Source organism: Lontra canadensis, unplaced genomic scaffold, assembly GCF_010015895.1.
Source record: "Lontra canadensis isolate GAN:19392208 unplaced genomic scaffold, GSC_riverotter_1.0 scaffold115, whole genome shotgun sequence".
In the NCBI taxonomy this organism is placed as follows: Eukaryota; Metazoa; Chordata; class Mammalia; order Carnivora; family Mustelidae; genus Lontra; species Lontra canadensis.
Window position 1 is genome coordinate 5,921,067 of NW_022631109.1, and position 17,121 is coordinate 5,938,187.

Consider the following 17,121-nt stretch of genomic DNA (forward strand, 5'->3'; position numbering starts at 1 on the left):
TACATGAAAGTTCTTTTTACTCTACATCCTCTCTAATGCTTATTTCTTGTCTTTTTGATTCTAGCCATGGTGACAGATATCAGGTGATATCTTATTTTGGTTCTCATTTACCTTTCCCTGATGGTTAGTGATATGGAGCCTCCTTTCATGTATCTGATGGCCAACTACATGTTTTTGGGAAAACAGCTATTCAGGTTCTCTGTCCATTTTTTAATGGGATTTTTTGAGTCTTTTGGTGTTGAGTTGTATAAATTCTTTACATATTTTGGAATATTAAAGCCTTATCAGATATATCATTTGCAAGTATCTTCTCCCATTCGTTAGGCTGCCTTTTTGTTTCGTTGATGGTCTCCGTTGCTGTGCAGAAGCTTTTTATTTCAGTGTTGTCCCAATAGTTTACTTTCACTTTTGTTTCCCTTGCCTGATGTCACTCCAGATTATTTTAAAAATCAAATAAACATTCCATGAAAAAGGTGAACTGTGAAATAATACATTTTTTTTAAATAAAGTAAGGCTGCTATCTCATTCTTAATTAAAAGGTCAATTAACTTACACTTCTATAAATTTGTCTCAAATTCATGACTAACTAACTGCCCATAACAAATCTCAAGTTCTGTCAGTGAACACACTCCCCAATTTCACTAAATCCTTTTCCTTTGGCATTACAACTTTTCAGGATAAGTTTATCTGTGCTTCTTGACTCCAGAGGAATAGGAGTGCTAATTTCTTTTCTAATTACTGTATTAGATGACAGAAGCACTAGATAAAATGAGATCAGCAAGAATCATTCACTGCTCATAAAAAGAACTAAGTTCAGAATTGATCTCTATCTTTAGTTTTCTTTTTGGTCAAAATGATATAATTTGTTCTGGCAAAAGGTGGAAAGGTTTTTTAAAAGGTAACAAATTCAACACATTAGTTGGAGATTTCTAGGGCCTCATCTATCAGAGCAAAGGAAAGTTTGGTGCTTAACTGACAGAAACTAATAATTACTCCTGTCATTTTCAGACAGAGCTAGTAGGAAAGAAGTTAGTCAATCCATACTGATTTACACAAACATTTGCTTCCTGAACTTGGAGTAAATCAACTTTGGGGAACATGTCTTCTGTGAAGATAATTTTACAGGGCAGCCTCTCCAACCAGCTACCATGTGAAGACAACAGCCCAAGAGTAAACTCCTTTTTCCTGTCTGGTTTTCTCAGCCTTCTCTGTTGGGAAAAAGAAATGCAAGAATATGTGATCTGGCCTGTCTATTATAATGTTCAACAATTATAAAAACTGAAATCCATAAATACCACCAGGTTTTGATAAACTCTGATATTCTTAAACAATGTAGGTGTGAAAGTATTGTTAACGAACGGACATCAAGGCTGCTATGTTTCAAAGGCATGGAATATTAATATTAATAACAATACAATATAGCTTACAAACAAGTATTTTAAATATCAAACAATTTTAAAAATAATTCATAGCTCACATTTGAAATAAATTACATTATTTTCTATAATAGATTTACCTTCTTATAATATGTTACTTTGGCAATATATTATAGTAAAATCTTTTTTATAGTAAAATTATTTCTGCATTCCTTCCCCTAAAGCAGGTTGCTAGTTTAGGATGGCAAAGGGAGACTTTTCTAAAACCAGTAACAAGCACTAATGGATATTTTAACTGTATAGTATTTTAGGATTCACACATCTTCAGATATACATTATAATTAATTTACATTAGTAGAGAAAACTGTTACAGTCATAGATGGAGACAGACACTGTTGATTGCTTTTTCAACGTCCATTATTCTCTATTCCTTCTGCTTCCTATGCTAACAAAAACCAATTTTGTTTGGGTGTCTAGCCTCCAAATGTTTGAGAGGCAAATCCTCAGCTCCAGAACCTAAATCAGTCTTGGATCTACTCTTCTTGCCGGTGACTACTTTAAGCATTGGCATGTGACAAAAATGGTCAATGAGATGCAAAGTCTGTTGAGGGCCTCTAACTAAGGTTTTCCCTGCTCTTAAAAAGAGACATTTAAGAATAACTGGTCTTTTTTTTTTTTTTTTTTTTTTTTTTTTGCCCCAGAATGTTCATGCATAAGGATATAAAGCCTGGAGTTACAGCAATGACCATGAGCAATGTTTGCTGACATGCTGATGGTGGCAGAGCAGACAGAGGACCAGAACATGGGTTCTGATGGTGCTGCTGAACTGGACAACTCCAGTAACTCATTAGATGAATAAGTCCACTTACTGTTTTAGCCACTTTTAGTTAGCCTTTCAGTTACATACAGCTAAAAGCAACTGAACTGGTAATTTTAATGCCCATATTATAGATGAGGAAACCAGTTCAGAGAAATTCAATAGATATAAAGGCCAGTCATGATTAGAACCTCTTGCTTTTCTTTAACAAATGTTTAAATATCACTATGAGTGAAGCACTAGGTATACACCAGCTTTTAGGTGTGATGAGGACACAGTTCTTAGTGGGAGATAAACATACCAACAAATAGTAAAATAAATACGATAAAGAGAAACAGAGCAAGGAACTACCAATTCACAAGAGAAAGCATTTAGCTAAGCCAAAAGATGTTAGGGATGAATATATCTGAGAGACAAACTTTTTTCTTGAGTGATTTAAAATTTTAAAAGATAACTTCCTATGACTCTTGTATTTCAAAATAAACATTTTTTTAAAAACTTCCCAAGAAACAGATGTAATCTTATAAAAATAATGTTGAATAAAATAAGAAAGACAGAAAAAAAACATACTCTACATGATTCCATATGTAGGCAAAATTAATCTATGCTGTTAGAAGTCACAATAGTGACTGGTGGAAGGGAACTGGAGTGAAATAAAGCAAGCCCAAAAACTTCGTGTAGTAAATATCTGATACTGACATGGGTGCTAGTTACTCAGGTGTTTCAGCTTGCAAAAATATATCTGAACTATATATACATACACATAAATATATACACATATATATGTAGTTTTCTGTATCTATATTATACTTCAGTAGTTTAAAAAACTAATACGTTCCTTATAAATAATACAGATAATAAAGAGTATAAAAAGTTAAAAGCACCAGCTTCCTTGGTCACCTCTCTGGAATCCCACATTTCTGAGAAATCACTATTAACAGTTCCATGCAAATAATTCTAAGTAGTCTAGAACTTTTCCCACATATTTTCTTTTCTTTCTTTCTTTTTTTTTTTTTTTTAAGATTCTATTCATTTAGCTGGCCACAGGGCTCAATCCCAGGTCCCTGGGATCATGAATGGAGCAGAAGGCAGATGCTTAACTGACTGAGCCACCCATGCACCCTCAACATATTTTCGATTGTTAATAACCATAAATGCATATACACAAATTTTTTAAAATATTTTGCATTTTAAATAAATCCTACTGTAATGTTTTACAATTTGATTTTTTTTACCTTCCATTCATCTTCCTACTCAGGTAAGTACTTCATAATATGCATATATTGTTAACTCATGTATTACTTGCTAATGCACACGGATACATCTGCAGTTGTTTTCCACTTTTCATGTGTGGCTATTTCTGTACTGTCCTGTAAATGAGCCTGTGGGTCAAACCTTTGCTTACATTAGGTTTAAGTACTAAACAAAGAAGATAAGAAAGAATATTCCAGGTCGAAGAAACAATAGAGCATAACCAAGAAAATGTAAGTATGTGTCAAGTCTGGAGGACAAGGTGTGTATGGGTTCAATGGAGAGGCTCATGGGTAAGATAATGAGGCCACTGTAAGGAGTCTGGATTTTTTCCTAGAGTCTAAGGCAAAGAGAGCTACTGAAGCGTCACAAGCAGGAAAGCCAACATAAAAAGGTTGTATTTTACATCTCCCTTTAAAAGTGAAAGGTTAGATGATAAAGACAGGACTGGATGCAAGGGGATGCCATGTAAAGGGAGTAAGGGAGCTTCGGCAATGTTAAAGAGCTTGAATAAACAGGACTTTGCAATTATGGATAAGAGACTGAGAGAGAGAGACAAAAGCACCATGATGACTTCCACATTTTGCTTGGCCACTAGATAAATGGAATGTCATTAACCAAAAAGGGAAAGAAGTAGAATCTGAAGGGGGTGGATTTGGGGTTCTATCTGGAGAATATGGAGCCCTGGGACATCCAATAAGGCTGAAGCTGAAAATGCACATCTGTCTAGAGTTGGGAGAGAGGGAAAGAAGAAATAAAGGTTTGGAGGTCACTGGCATTCAGTGGTGGTTTGAGACTGTATGTTACCCATGGGGGGGTTGCAGAACAAGATGAAAAGGAAGACAAGGATGAAACACCACAGAATATTAAATTTTAAAGGGCAGGGTAAGGAAGAAGTGGCTGAGAAGAAAAGTGAGTAGGTGCATTTGAAGCGGTCAAAGAACTAAGAAAGGAAGTTTCTTGGTTCTCTGAAGAAGAAAACCTTAAGAAGGAAATGGTCATTAACCTTAAATGCTACAGTTAGTTCAAGTAAAATGAAGTTAAAAAAAAAAAAAGTACTTTAGATTTGGTAGTTATGTTACTAGAAGTTTCAGTGAGCTCACTAGAGCAGAATGAAGATGGAAACTGACTACAGTGGGTTGATAATGGGCTATAAGGTAAGGAAAAAGTAACATCAAATAGAGACTAAGCCAAGATTAAGCTTTTTAAGAAGTTTAATCATAAAGTGACACAAAGATAGGGCAATGGCAGAAAGAAATTAAGAAACAAAGAAATTCTTGTTATTTAAAAGATAAAAGAAATGTAAGCATGTTTTATAAAGTCAGGAGAACCCAAAGAAGGTACAACAGACGGAAATAAGTGATGTAGCAACACACAGAGGAGACTGTTTCTAGATACATCACATTTCCAGACTGCTGGCCTAGCTCATTTACTGTTTTATACTACTTCACATCATAGAAGTTTTCCTTTTCTGAAACTAAGAGAAAGCTGCTCTGAATTGAAACAGTTAAAAATGTTATTGAACATTCTTAAAACATTCAAGTAGGAAGCAATATTGAGAATATTTTTTCTCAAAAAAAAAAAAAAAGGAAACTGAACTATTTGAATGGAAAATCTTTGAATGGGAAAATGCCTGAGCATGGACATCATAGGCCACCTTACTAGACTACTAGCTTCTTGAAAGCCTAATGAATTAATATATTTGAAAACACTTGCTATATATCTACTATGCTAGGCTTGAGGGGTACAAATATGAGGAAGACACATTCTCTATCCTCAAGGAGCTTACAAATAATTACAACACAGTGCAATGAAAACAAGTAAGAGAAGTGGGCACAAATACCATGAGTACACAGAAGAGGGATACCTATCTAGCTTTGCCTGGAGAGTAGAAAGAAGTCAAGGAAAACTTTCTAGAGGATCTTGCTTACATTGGATCTTCAAAGGATAAGTAGGAATTTACCAGGTAAAAAGGAAAGAGAATTCATGCATAGAGAACAGCATATGCAAAGGCACAGAGAACAGAGAGAGACCAGTATAAAGAGGTGACACCAGGGAACTTCTGGGATACGTAAGGCAGGGAAGGATGCAAGAGAGTCAATCAAGAATCAGTTGCTAAAAGCATCTGTGCTAATGAGCCTGAACATCTTGAAGGCGATGACCAGTCACAGGAAAATAATACTCCAAGATTTTCTTTTCTTTTTTTATTGTAATTCCAATGTAGTTAACATTCAGTGTTATTATTAGTTTCAGGTATACAATATACTGATTCAACACTTCTACCACCCAGTGGTCATCAAGATAAGCGTACTCTTAATCTCCTTTACCTATCTCACCTATCACCCTTTCCATCTCACCTCTGGTAACCATCTGTTCATTATAGTTAAGAGTCTGTTTCTTGGTTTATCTCTTTCCCCTCTTTATTTGTTTCCTTTCTTAAATTCCATACATGAGTGAAATCATAAGGTATTTATTATTCTCTGACTGCCTTATTTCACATAGCATTTTACTCTTTGATCATCCATGTTATGGCAAATGACAAGATTTTGTTTTTATGACTGAATAATATTCCATTGTGTATGTATACCACATCTTTATCCATCCATCTATTGATGAACAGGGGTCACTTCCATAATTTGTCTAAATAATGCTGCAGAAACCATGGGGGTGCATATATCCCCTTGAATTACTGTTTTCATATTCTTGAGTAAATACCCAGCAGTGAGATTACTGGATCGTAGGGTACTTCTATTTTTAATTTTTTGAAGAACCTCTATACTGTCTTCCCCAGTGGCTGCACCAGTTTGCAGTCCCACCAACAATGCACAAGGGTTCCTTTTTCTCCACATCCTCAGCAACACTTGTTTCTTGAGTTTTTGATTTTAGACATTCAGAAAGATGTAAGCTGCTATATCTCATTGTGATTCTGATTTGCCTTTCCCTGATGATGAGTAATGTGGAGCATTTTTTCATGTGTCTGTTGGCATCTTTGGAGAAATGACTGTCTATGTCTTCTGCTCTTTCTTAATTGGATTATTTGCTTTTTAGTGTTGAGTTTTATAAGTTCTTTAAACATTTCGGATACTAACCCTTTACTGGATATGTCGTTCGCAACATTTTCATTCTTTGCACCCTCCAGGGACCTAGTACCATACCTTCCACTATAGAAAACTCACAATAAATGTATGTGGAATAAACAGAAGAGTCAGAATCTTAGAATGATAAAGACATTTGAAAAAATACAGATCCCAGGGAGAAGGAAATACATTGAAGGAAGAGACTACTTGAAAGCACAAAGTAATTTAATAATGAAGTCAGAGTTCTACTGGCTAAGGCCCCATTAAATAACCATTTGTTGTGCACACCATCTACCAGTCAAAAGTTAAGATTAATGTTCTCCAAAGAGTCAAAGTGAAGAGTCCCTAAATACAGAGCTTGAAAAAAGTTCCACAACCTTAGACTTTGTCTAGATTTTCATTGCTTGAGGCAAATGTTCTTCAATAAGTAAGAAATAAATATAGAAAGAAAACAAAATACAATAGATCCCAGTAGTTCAGTGTCAAGACATGTAACATCCAATAATGAACATTAAGAATTTCAAACTGAATTGAAAAAGTCATTCCACGGGGCACCTGGGGGGCTCAGTCAATTAAGCATCTGACTTAATTTTGGCTCAGGTCATGATCTCACAGCTGTGGGATCCACACTGTGCTGGGAGTCAAACCTGCTTAAGATTCTCTTTGCCCCTTCCTGCTCCCTCCCCCCTGCTTTGTCTCTCTTCCTCTCAAAAAAGAATAAAATAAAAATAAAAATTCATTCCATTTGACAGCATCAAAAATAAATGATTAGAATGAACTAAAAAGACTGCCCCAACCTACTACAAGAAGCAGAATTGCTACATTTGGCAATAATCACCACCTTACTTGATTCCCTCCACCACACTCACATAAAATATCCTACAATAACATGGCACACATTATTAAAATATGAGTTACTTCATCAAGCTTCTTTGTCAATCTTTGATTAGTTAGGTACAACTACTGGCAATAGCAACAAATGCACTCCAAGAATAAAGGATATAAAAAGAAAAAACAGGGTAAGAAGCTGATCCCCTATGTACACAAGAGGAAGTAAACTCAACAAACAACTGGGCCCATGGTGTCCCATAAATACTGTGCAGGAGGGATGAACTTGACTGAATCCTAGGGAACTACTAAGCTCTGGACAAAGATGAGGACAAATTCCCACCATAATTTAAGAATCTCTAATAAAATAACAGTCTTAAATTCTAATGTGATGAGCCAATCACACTAGTTTGGTTATGAATGAAAAAGGGCAACATTCTACAGTCACCGGCATCAGAGGCTGGAGATAGTCATCTATCAGGTTACCATTATTAGACTAATTTACTTGACTCCAATGCAATGAAGCCTAAAGGTAATGTAATTATTGTGCCTAATGTCCTATTTCAAAAAATATTTGATAAAGGTCCACAGAATAGTTTAAGAATACAATTTACCAAATAAAACGGAACAAAGAATATAGTGATCTGGATTCTAGTCTCACATGAGATACTGATTAATTATATATATATAATCACAGCTAAGTCAAAACAGTCGACGTCCCAGTTTATGTATTACAGTGATGTACTTACTCATGACTGCATTAAATGTTCTAAGTTCTTAAAAAAAGTAGTACGTGGGGAAAAAAAAAGTAGTACTTGACCATTAAGATGAAGGTGTTCCATATGAGATGAAGTTAACCACTATGACTAAAGCTAACCTATTCCACTGAAATAGAACTTACCTCCAAAAACATTCAATGCACTCAATAGATACATATACACATTATACATATACAATGATACACGTTCACTAACTCCTAAAAGGCATTATTCAAACATTCCATAAATAAGGAAACAGATATATTAAATTATTAACTCAAAATCTATGAAAAAGTCTATTTCAGGAACAGAATCAAACTCCAGTTTCCCCTCCCCCACCCACAGTCCCTTTTTCAAGTCACCTACTTAGCTTAAATAATGTTGTTCTATGCATCAGAAACATAATTAGTTATGACAGGAACAGAAACTTCTCTCTCAAAGGCTTCAAATCCATTTTAGTAAGATATGTTCAAAATTTAAAATGAGAATGGCTTCATAAATGGCAACTATTTATTAAACCCAGAAAGTATTTCATCTTCTATTAGGTTAAGCAATCTATAAGGAATAGGGACTATAATTTTTAAACATAGAGTTGGAAAAGCAAAGCAGTAGCAAAGGCCAAAGACTATGAAGTTGTCTACCTCTCTAAAAAAGGAATAAGAAAAATAGGATAAAGGGTAAAAGGAAAATAAAACCTAAAACTGAAATGTTTCTAAGTATTCTAAGTTTCTAAGTATTCTAAGGAATACTATGGAATATCTGTACCATGGACAAGTGGCTTGAAAAATAAACCTCCAGTTAAGCCTCAGATACCTATTAACTCATCTCCCACATTAGCAAAATGCTTTTTTTCCCCCACAGGGTACCTCCTGGGAAAAACTAGGTACTGTCATATTTGCTGTTAATCTGATACAGCATTTTCTGGAGGCTATTTGGAAATAAGTAGTAAAAAATATGTTTTTATAAAAAATATATATACTTAAGTTCTTTCAAGAAAAAGAACTTAAATTCTTTTATACTAACTTTAACCAAGTAAGGTAGATGGATTGTTTTCAATTCTTTATATTCTGTTATAAAATTATTACCCACACCCTTTGTCATGTAACTTTGCAGGGCTTGGCCACATGATTTGTTTCGGCTAACGAGATTTTTAAAGACTTGATGCCAGCAGAGGCTTAAAAATGTATTTTGGTCTGCTTCTGGTATTCTGGTGAAATGGGTATGCCCCGGATAGTTGCTGCCTCTTTGTGGCAGGCCTCAAAGTGAACAGGTACAGAGCAGAGCTGGCAGGGCCAACCAACCCACAAACTCAAGTAGATGTGTCTAGGCCTAGATCAGGAAAGCAGATGTGTCTAGCCTAGATCAGGAAAACTCAAGGTGATATACAGACCCAATGAGAAAATAAATGTTGTAAGCTACTCAATGCAACACTGGTTTGTTATGCAGAACTATTACAGCAATAGCTGACCAATACATCCAGTAATCCCACACCTAAGAATGTATCCTAAGGCAATCAGAGACAAACAAATTCACACACGTATTTCTACCATAGCAATATTTGTAAATATTTGTAAAAACTGGAAATATCCCATCATCAAATATTAGAGGAATAACCAAATTATCATCTATAGCCAGGACACTAAGTATTTGAACCTATAAAAATCGTAGTTTTAAAAAACACTCAAAAATGTTAGATGTTCATAATACTTTCAGTTTAAAAAGCATAAAATGCAAGATGACTGTTTTAAAAAACTATCTAACCTCTATTCTGAAAAGCAAAAGACCACACATCATGCCAAAATGAGGAGGAAGGGGTGAAAAATAAGAATGAACCCTATTAAAGAAATTAATAGTTGCTTCTATACTTCAGTATTAGTAGTATTTAAAACAGATGGATTCTATGAATAGAGTGTTCATATACCATGGGAAGAATGTCACTGGATATTTAAATGCTAACTCTCTCTAGAACAGACAAAAGTTTGGTGTTAAAAATTTTTTAAATAATGTTTCTTGTCTATTTCTGGTTATAAAAAGGCAACATATTTATTGTAGAGATTAAAGCAAACATACATAAGACCTCAAAGAAAAAATAAACCACCTGTAAATTCGTCACCTTCCAACACTCCATAGTGACACTGTTTCTATTATGTGTTTACATGCCTACATACATACATACATAAAACACAGTCAAAAGTGGGATTATAATGCATATGAAGCTGCATGTACTTTCTCACTTGCTTTATCAAGAGCACATCCTCTATCATTAAAATATTTTTGAAATCATGATTTTTTAATGGCTCCATACCATGTAATTGGTTTAACCAATCAAGTCTGGGGATTTCCTGAGTTAAAACTGTCAACCACAAATTAAAACCCTGTGGGCCAAGGAGCTCATTTCAAAATCTGCAATAGGGAGTTTATTCAAAAATCTCAAGTTACAGTTTGAAAACACTGGAACCTTCTAACCAAGAATTCAATGAAATTCACTGAGTTTTAGCCATGAAAGATGCTCACTAAAGACCGTATTTTCCCAAATGGAGCATAACATTTCATAATTAGTCTTGAGGAAGAAACTGATTAAGTACCAAAGATTGAGGTAGTAATAACAAATAAGTGCCCACTGTAAGAATTAATGACATTCACAATGTTTGTTTTTTTAATAAAGCAAAAAAAGAGCATGTGTGCATCTATTACTTGTATAAATTTTTAAGTGGCTATAGAAAAAATGACAATAGAAAAGTGAACATAGTATAAAAGGAATAGAAACAAATAATGATAACGGTTAGTAGCTGTTAATTCTGGAATATGACATTCTTTGTACTTTGCTGAATTTAGCATTTTTCTCACAACCAAAAAAATTAATGTTAAATTAAAATATCTGTCATGTGAGTAAGGTAATTCAGATTTTAGTAATGAAAGTAAAAGGAAAACCAGTGTTTTGCCAGAGGTTAAGTAGATCTTTTGAAAAGGAAAAACAAAATGCTAGGCATTCAGCATTAGGCGTTTGTTGTAAAATAAAACTATTTCAAACTGAATATCAATGTTTTATGTTGGAAATAAGTCTGAGGAAGGCCCAGCTTCTGAACTTTATAGCTGTGCTTTCTTCAAGTACTAGCCTACCTAAAAATGATATATTTCGTGTTCTATCAAAAGGTTGTTTTAACAGTTAAAAAAATATTTTTAAAATTGCAAGATTGCATTTCAGTTTCTGACTCCGTTTCTCTTTACTTTCTTTACTTTATATACCTAAGTTTTTCCTGATGGCAGGCCCATTTTTTAAAATTCTAGTTTCTAAAATTCAAACTTAGTTCAGATGACAGAGTTTACCACTTGATGAAATGTCTAACTGAACATAAACATAAATGGTTACAATTTTCTATTAACTGAGGTCCCTAGTTAAAAAAAAAAAGAAATTAAAGAAAAAGTTATAGAAATAAACTAAATCTTTATATCAGTTCCCACAAACAAAAATTTCAAATAAATGTAAATTTTTTCAATTGCCCCATTTTCCCCAAATGTAGCTTTAGATTGTCTTAACTTTGTGACAGCATCCCCCACCCATACTCCACTAATCAGTTCTCACCTTCTTTCCTGGCTGCAACACGTGAATTTTTCAGCAAAAGTGACTCATTCATTGGCATCTTGTCAAACTAACCCTGAAACTATAAGGAGGCTCAGCGCTAACAGAATTCTAAAGCTAGAACACTTCCACTAACACACATCATTTTGACTTTAGAGAACTGAATCACTTTCAGAGCCAAATACATACTAACGAACTCTGTTTATATTTTTCCTTACAAATTGTTCTCTACCACGCTACCTCCTCCCAATTTTAGTTTGGCAATTCCCTAATCTAAAATATCTCCTGTCTCTAGAGAAGACAAGGGGGGTATGCAGAAGCATAAGAACAGGAACAGGGAGAAAAAAAGCTGTTGTTCACTCAGCTTGGAAAAAGATTCTGTTCTGAACAATTAACAACTCGTATCCATTCCACATAGTTCTCAAAATTTATTTCTCCTCTTAGTTAAGTGAAAACAAAATAGAAAACACAATACAAACACAATCAGAAATCTCCAGGGATACATTACTCTCATTACTGTTATTTCACTAAACGAAAGTTTAAAAAAAAAAAAACACATGAAAATCAATTATTGAGAACTGTTTACTCAAAAATCTTCAATAAGATGTCACTAGCAGGAATTATGAATTGCAAATCACCTTATGCTTTTGGTTCACACGTTCACCTACACCAAGACAGAAAACTCCTTTTAACCAGAGGGAGAGTGGTGGGGAAGGAACAGGAAACAAATGCTTTGTCAGATTACCACAGACATTTACTAAGAGCTCTATCAATTGTCACACTCCACCTGGTGGCAGGAGCTACCGGAATTGGTGAAGTAGAGGTCATTATACAAGAAATTCCAAAGAAAACTTTGCAGATGTCCTTGGAAAAAAAGCAAGACGCTCTTCTCTTGCTCTATATAACTAAATCTAACAAGGGGCCACCAATGTTTCTTCATATAATAGGTCACTATCTAATAAAGAATAACATAAAGGCATGACACTAATCAGAATGGGAGACCTACATTTACAGCAATTTATTTACAACCATTTTCTCCACGGTAAGTTACATGTCTTCTCAAGCCTTTACAACAGGTTAACAAGACACATCCAGCAACTACAAGATTCTCTATCACATACTCCCACTAACTTTCTTTACCTCTTTCCCCTATGGGTAAACTATAGAGTTTAATTAACATAGTTAACAGCAGCCTGCCACATTGCTTTTAGGTATCTGCCAGGAACATATACCCATGGGATACTCTAGACACTGATTTCAACCAAAAATAAAAATAGATAAACAGAGCTCAAACAAAATTAAAACTGAGTCTGGCTGCCCACACTTATTTTCACACATGAGGAAAAATAGCAGTTCTCCTAGAAGCCTCGAGCAGACATATCTTTAGAACACAATGTTAAAAATATGCCCCCTCCCCCTTTTTTCCCTACCTGTTTCTCACTCAAAGCTGTGATTTTGGCTTGGAGTTCATGAAGCTGTTTCTTTAAATCAGCATTCTGATTGGAAAGAAAAAATATCTGTGAGAAAGATATTTCATTTGTTAACAGAATAGTAGCAAGAAGACTTTATGCATACTGTATTACAAATGATGAAGCAATCTTAAGCATTTAGCCAATCAAACTTGTCATGCATTAAATGTTATCACCACCTAATGCACAGATCCTAAATCTAGCTCCTAACACTGGAACAGGAGCAGTTCCTTCACAATTGTTTCAAATTACAAGAAGTTTTATATCTTAGCATCTTGTACTGTAAGAGTCTTCCTTTCTATTGAAATCCTGTTATTCTTTATAGAAAGTATCAGTTGACAAAAAACCCCAAGCTCCACTAATCAGACAAAAGCAGGAAAATGGAAGTTGTAAGCATGCATACACTGCATACTTAAAGGCATTATCAATAAAGATAAGAGTTTTTCTCTACTTGCCCTCTCTCTTATTTAGTAGAGTACATTTGTTATTTTAGCCTAGATTTGAAATGCTGTCAGTGCTGCAACCGCCTTAACACTACATCATTCAAATTAACACACTGACTACCAGGGTATTTTCTCAGTTCTAAAATTCTAGGAATCAAAAAAGAATACTATTTTAGATGAGATACACTGAGTGTGCTTGCTTTTTACTCAAGTGGGGAAAAATCCAAAATTAAAATTTTCAAATGCTTAATGTAGCAGGACAGTCTACTAACAGACTGAACACCATTCCAATAAAAAAGACTACTTTTTCTTCATTGTTTCACATGCATTTCTTTTGATTCCCCCTGCTTGGTCTTCTGCCAGAGGTGGGGCACACATCCTCCCCCTCATGTTTACTCTACATTGTCTTTTTTATATTTGATATAAGGCTTCACTAATGACATCACTCACAAGACTGTCCAACTACTTACTGCCCCTTCAGATTCTTTTGAGTTAAGATTACTCTGTTACATGACCACCAGCTCTATCAGAAATGCTAAAATTTTCTAATATTTCAGTTGCTGACAATGTAGGTTACCATATTACATACGAAAGAGTCTATTAATCTAAGGTCTACTGCCTCTTGCTTCCCTAAATCTAATTTAAATTTTAATACACTTTAAAAAATAAATAAAAATGGAAAAGCTTCTCAAAGAAGCAGGACTGTCAAACAGGAGTTAAATGTGGGCCATAATGCCAGCCCTCAGAATCCATGGATTATGTTAACACACACTAGTTAGGCCACTGGGTGCTAAGTTTTTGGAAAAATGAATATATTTCCCATTTCCAAAAATATCAATCTACTTCAGTACCATTCTTTAATCCTAGAATTTATTTTCTTAACTTTACAACAAGGAATGTATGGTATGTTTAACAGCCATATATGTGTGTGTGTGTGTGTGTGTGTGTGTGTGTGTGTATTATACACACATATATTATACACTATAACAGATTGACTGGATTTTTCTAAACACTTGTAACATGAAGACTAATGTGCTAAAAACGATTGCTGCTAGAGAGGAGATAGTTTCTAAAACTTAAGTCCTGGTCTATATTTTAGCATCTTATAGTTATTTTTAATTATTTTAATTTAAAAATTAAATGAATAAAAGTAGTACTTTACCTGTGGATCCTGCTTCATTTGAGCGACCAGTTTCTAGTAATAAAGAGAGAAAAAGAGCCATCAGTCTTATATATTAATCCACTATGGCTAATTGGACTTGGCCCCCAAAATCTAAAATTTTAAGTTTCCCAGAAAAAAACAAGGAACACGAAAAGCTTCTATGAGCCATATAAAAGGTTACTGAGACACTCTTCTTAATATATACATATATATATACACCAAACTACCACTTTGTGTTTGAAATTAAAAGCTCCTGCTTTTTAACAAATCTGGAGATGGGGTGGGGGATGGGGGCTTTTAAAAAGCAATTTAAACAAGCTGGATGCTCCAAAAGCCAAACATCCCTTTAAAATGTTGTCATTGTTTAGAGTCCCAAAAAGCCTGGAAAGAAGCTGCTCCCCTAACAAAACAGGCCTGTTTGTATACAGCAAACTACAGATCTGGCAAGTCTGTTGGTTTGGTTCTTACCACAAAAGGAGGCTAGTATCAGCTGCGGACTTTGCCACTGTCTTCTCTGGGCGGGGGTGGGGGGGTGGGGGGCAGGGGGGTGGGGGGGTGTATTCCACAGAGCTGTGATGCTCAGTATTTGAGTAAGTAAGGAAGTGAAGGAGCAACAACACAAACTCTACCTACCTGGGCTCCTCTGGGAAGGAGAGTGCTACCAGAATACTCAAAAAGAAAGACCTTTACTTGGGAAAGCAGAAGTCCAAATAAAAGAAAAAGAAAGAAAAATGGACATCTTCTGACCTAATCCAACTTCTAAGAGCATCACTGCCCAAAAATAACAATAACCAGGACAGAAAAATTTGAAGGACAAAAAAATATCAGAAAGCTGATTCTTAAAAATTATCTGGGAATAAGCTATTCCCCAAGTGAATTTTTCATGTAACTAAAAAATCTGTCCCTCTCTTTGAGTGTCAAGGTACTTTAAAAATTTTTACTCATAATATTTCTAAAATACATACTTATCTGTCCTTATCTTAAAGAGAAAAAAAGTCAGCTTTGACAGATACTTAGAGGCATGATTACATCAGTTAATATACTATTCTATAAACAGTGTACCAGGCCCTTAAAACAAAGGCCCCAAACTGCTATGATTTAAAGAGTTCTCATTGTCTGCATTTTTGTTTTTCGATCTACTTCTTAATGCCAAGGAGTTAGCTAGCAAATCTTGTTACTATTATTATGTCTCCTCCAATAGCCCCTGAACCTCAACTCAAATCTCTGGCTTCTGATCTGCTGTGTGATATGCACAGTGAACTAGTTCTAAGATGAGCAAATAGGCTGTAATAGCTTAAGAAATGCCCCTTGAGTAAAATGTATACTCTTCAGTGAATGACTTCTGATATTTACTGCAGTTGGTCAGGGGCCTTACTTCAGGTGCTAAGATGCATTCTGGATAGCTGAGGTTGCCAACCACATAACTTCTATACATACAAGGTACATGTTATTATGTTCTACTTCACATGTGACAGGAGTTAACTCTTCTATATCTGGCCTTAATCTACAAAACAGTAACAACACACATTCCAAGAACTCAGTGACACTGAAACACACTTTATACATACGTATTTTTCACCAGTGCAGCCTGAAGATTAGCCTCATTTTTCAATGAAAAAAGTCCTTAGTTTTCTTTTTAAATTTAGTTACTAGAGAGTTGGCTATTACACTAAAGTTGCCTTTTTATTTTATTTTTTTTAAGATCTTTATTTATTTGAGAGAGAGAGAGAGAGAGAGAGAGCATGCATATGAGCAGGGAGGAGGGGCAGAGGGGTTCAATCCCAAGACCTCAAGATCATGGCCTGAGCTGAAGGCAGATGCTTAACCGACTGAGCCAACCAGGGGCCCCTAAAGTTGCTTTTTTTTTTTTTAAAGATTTTATTTATTTATTTGAAACAGAGAGAGAGAGATGACAAGTATGCAGAGAGGCAGGCATAGAGAGAGAGGAGAAAGCAGGCTCCCCGCTGAGCAGAGAGCCTGATGCGGGCCTCGATCCCAGGACCCTGAGATCATGACCTGAGCCGAAGGCAGAGGCTTAACCCACTGAGCCACCCAGGCGCCCTAAAGTTGCCTTTTTGAAGCCAAAAAACATTTTCTTCCATGACACTGGAACTTAAAAACTGATAGCCACTCTAATCCTCCACTCCTGGAGGAAATAAATAAACCAACTTTTCTATCTATAAGTACTCAAGCTGAAATTTTAGACAATCAGAGGCAGGACAGGAGAAGAAGCTAGTCAACTTAACTAGACCATCCAAATCCCTCATGACTTTAAGCTGACACTATGTTATCAAAATTAAACTCCTTTATTTTGCAAGAACGCAGCATTTTTTTATGAGGATATACTTTATGCCAAGGGT

The 17,121-nt window shown here is 35.1% G+C and overlaps 1 protein-coding gene across 2 annotated transcripts in view; it reads right to left on the reverse strand.

Annotated features, from left to right (window-relative positions):
• Positions 1 to 14,860, reverse strand: part of PHF21A (PHD finger protein 21A) — a 142,905-nt gene extending 128,045 nt beyond the window's left edge. Inside the window, exons 1-2 of one of the 2 annotated variants that reach the window (XM_032840658.1) lie at positions 14,762 to 14,860; positions 13,118 to 13,183 (exon numbers count right to left, since the gene is read on the reverse strand). In XM_032840658.1, the coding sequence (XP_032696549.1) occupies positions 13,118 to 13,183; positions 14,762 to 14,779 (84 nt within the window). In that variant the 5' untranslated portion in view covers positions 14,780 to 14,860. Of the gene's footprint in view, positions 1 to 13,117; positions 13,205 to 14,761 lie in introns of both variants that reach the window. The other variant, XM_032840657.1, reaches the window with a different exon arrangement.
• Positions 14,861 to 17,121: the final 2,261 nt, after the last annotated feature.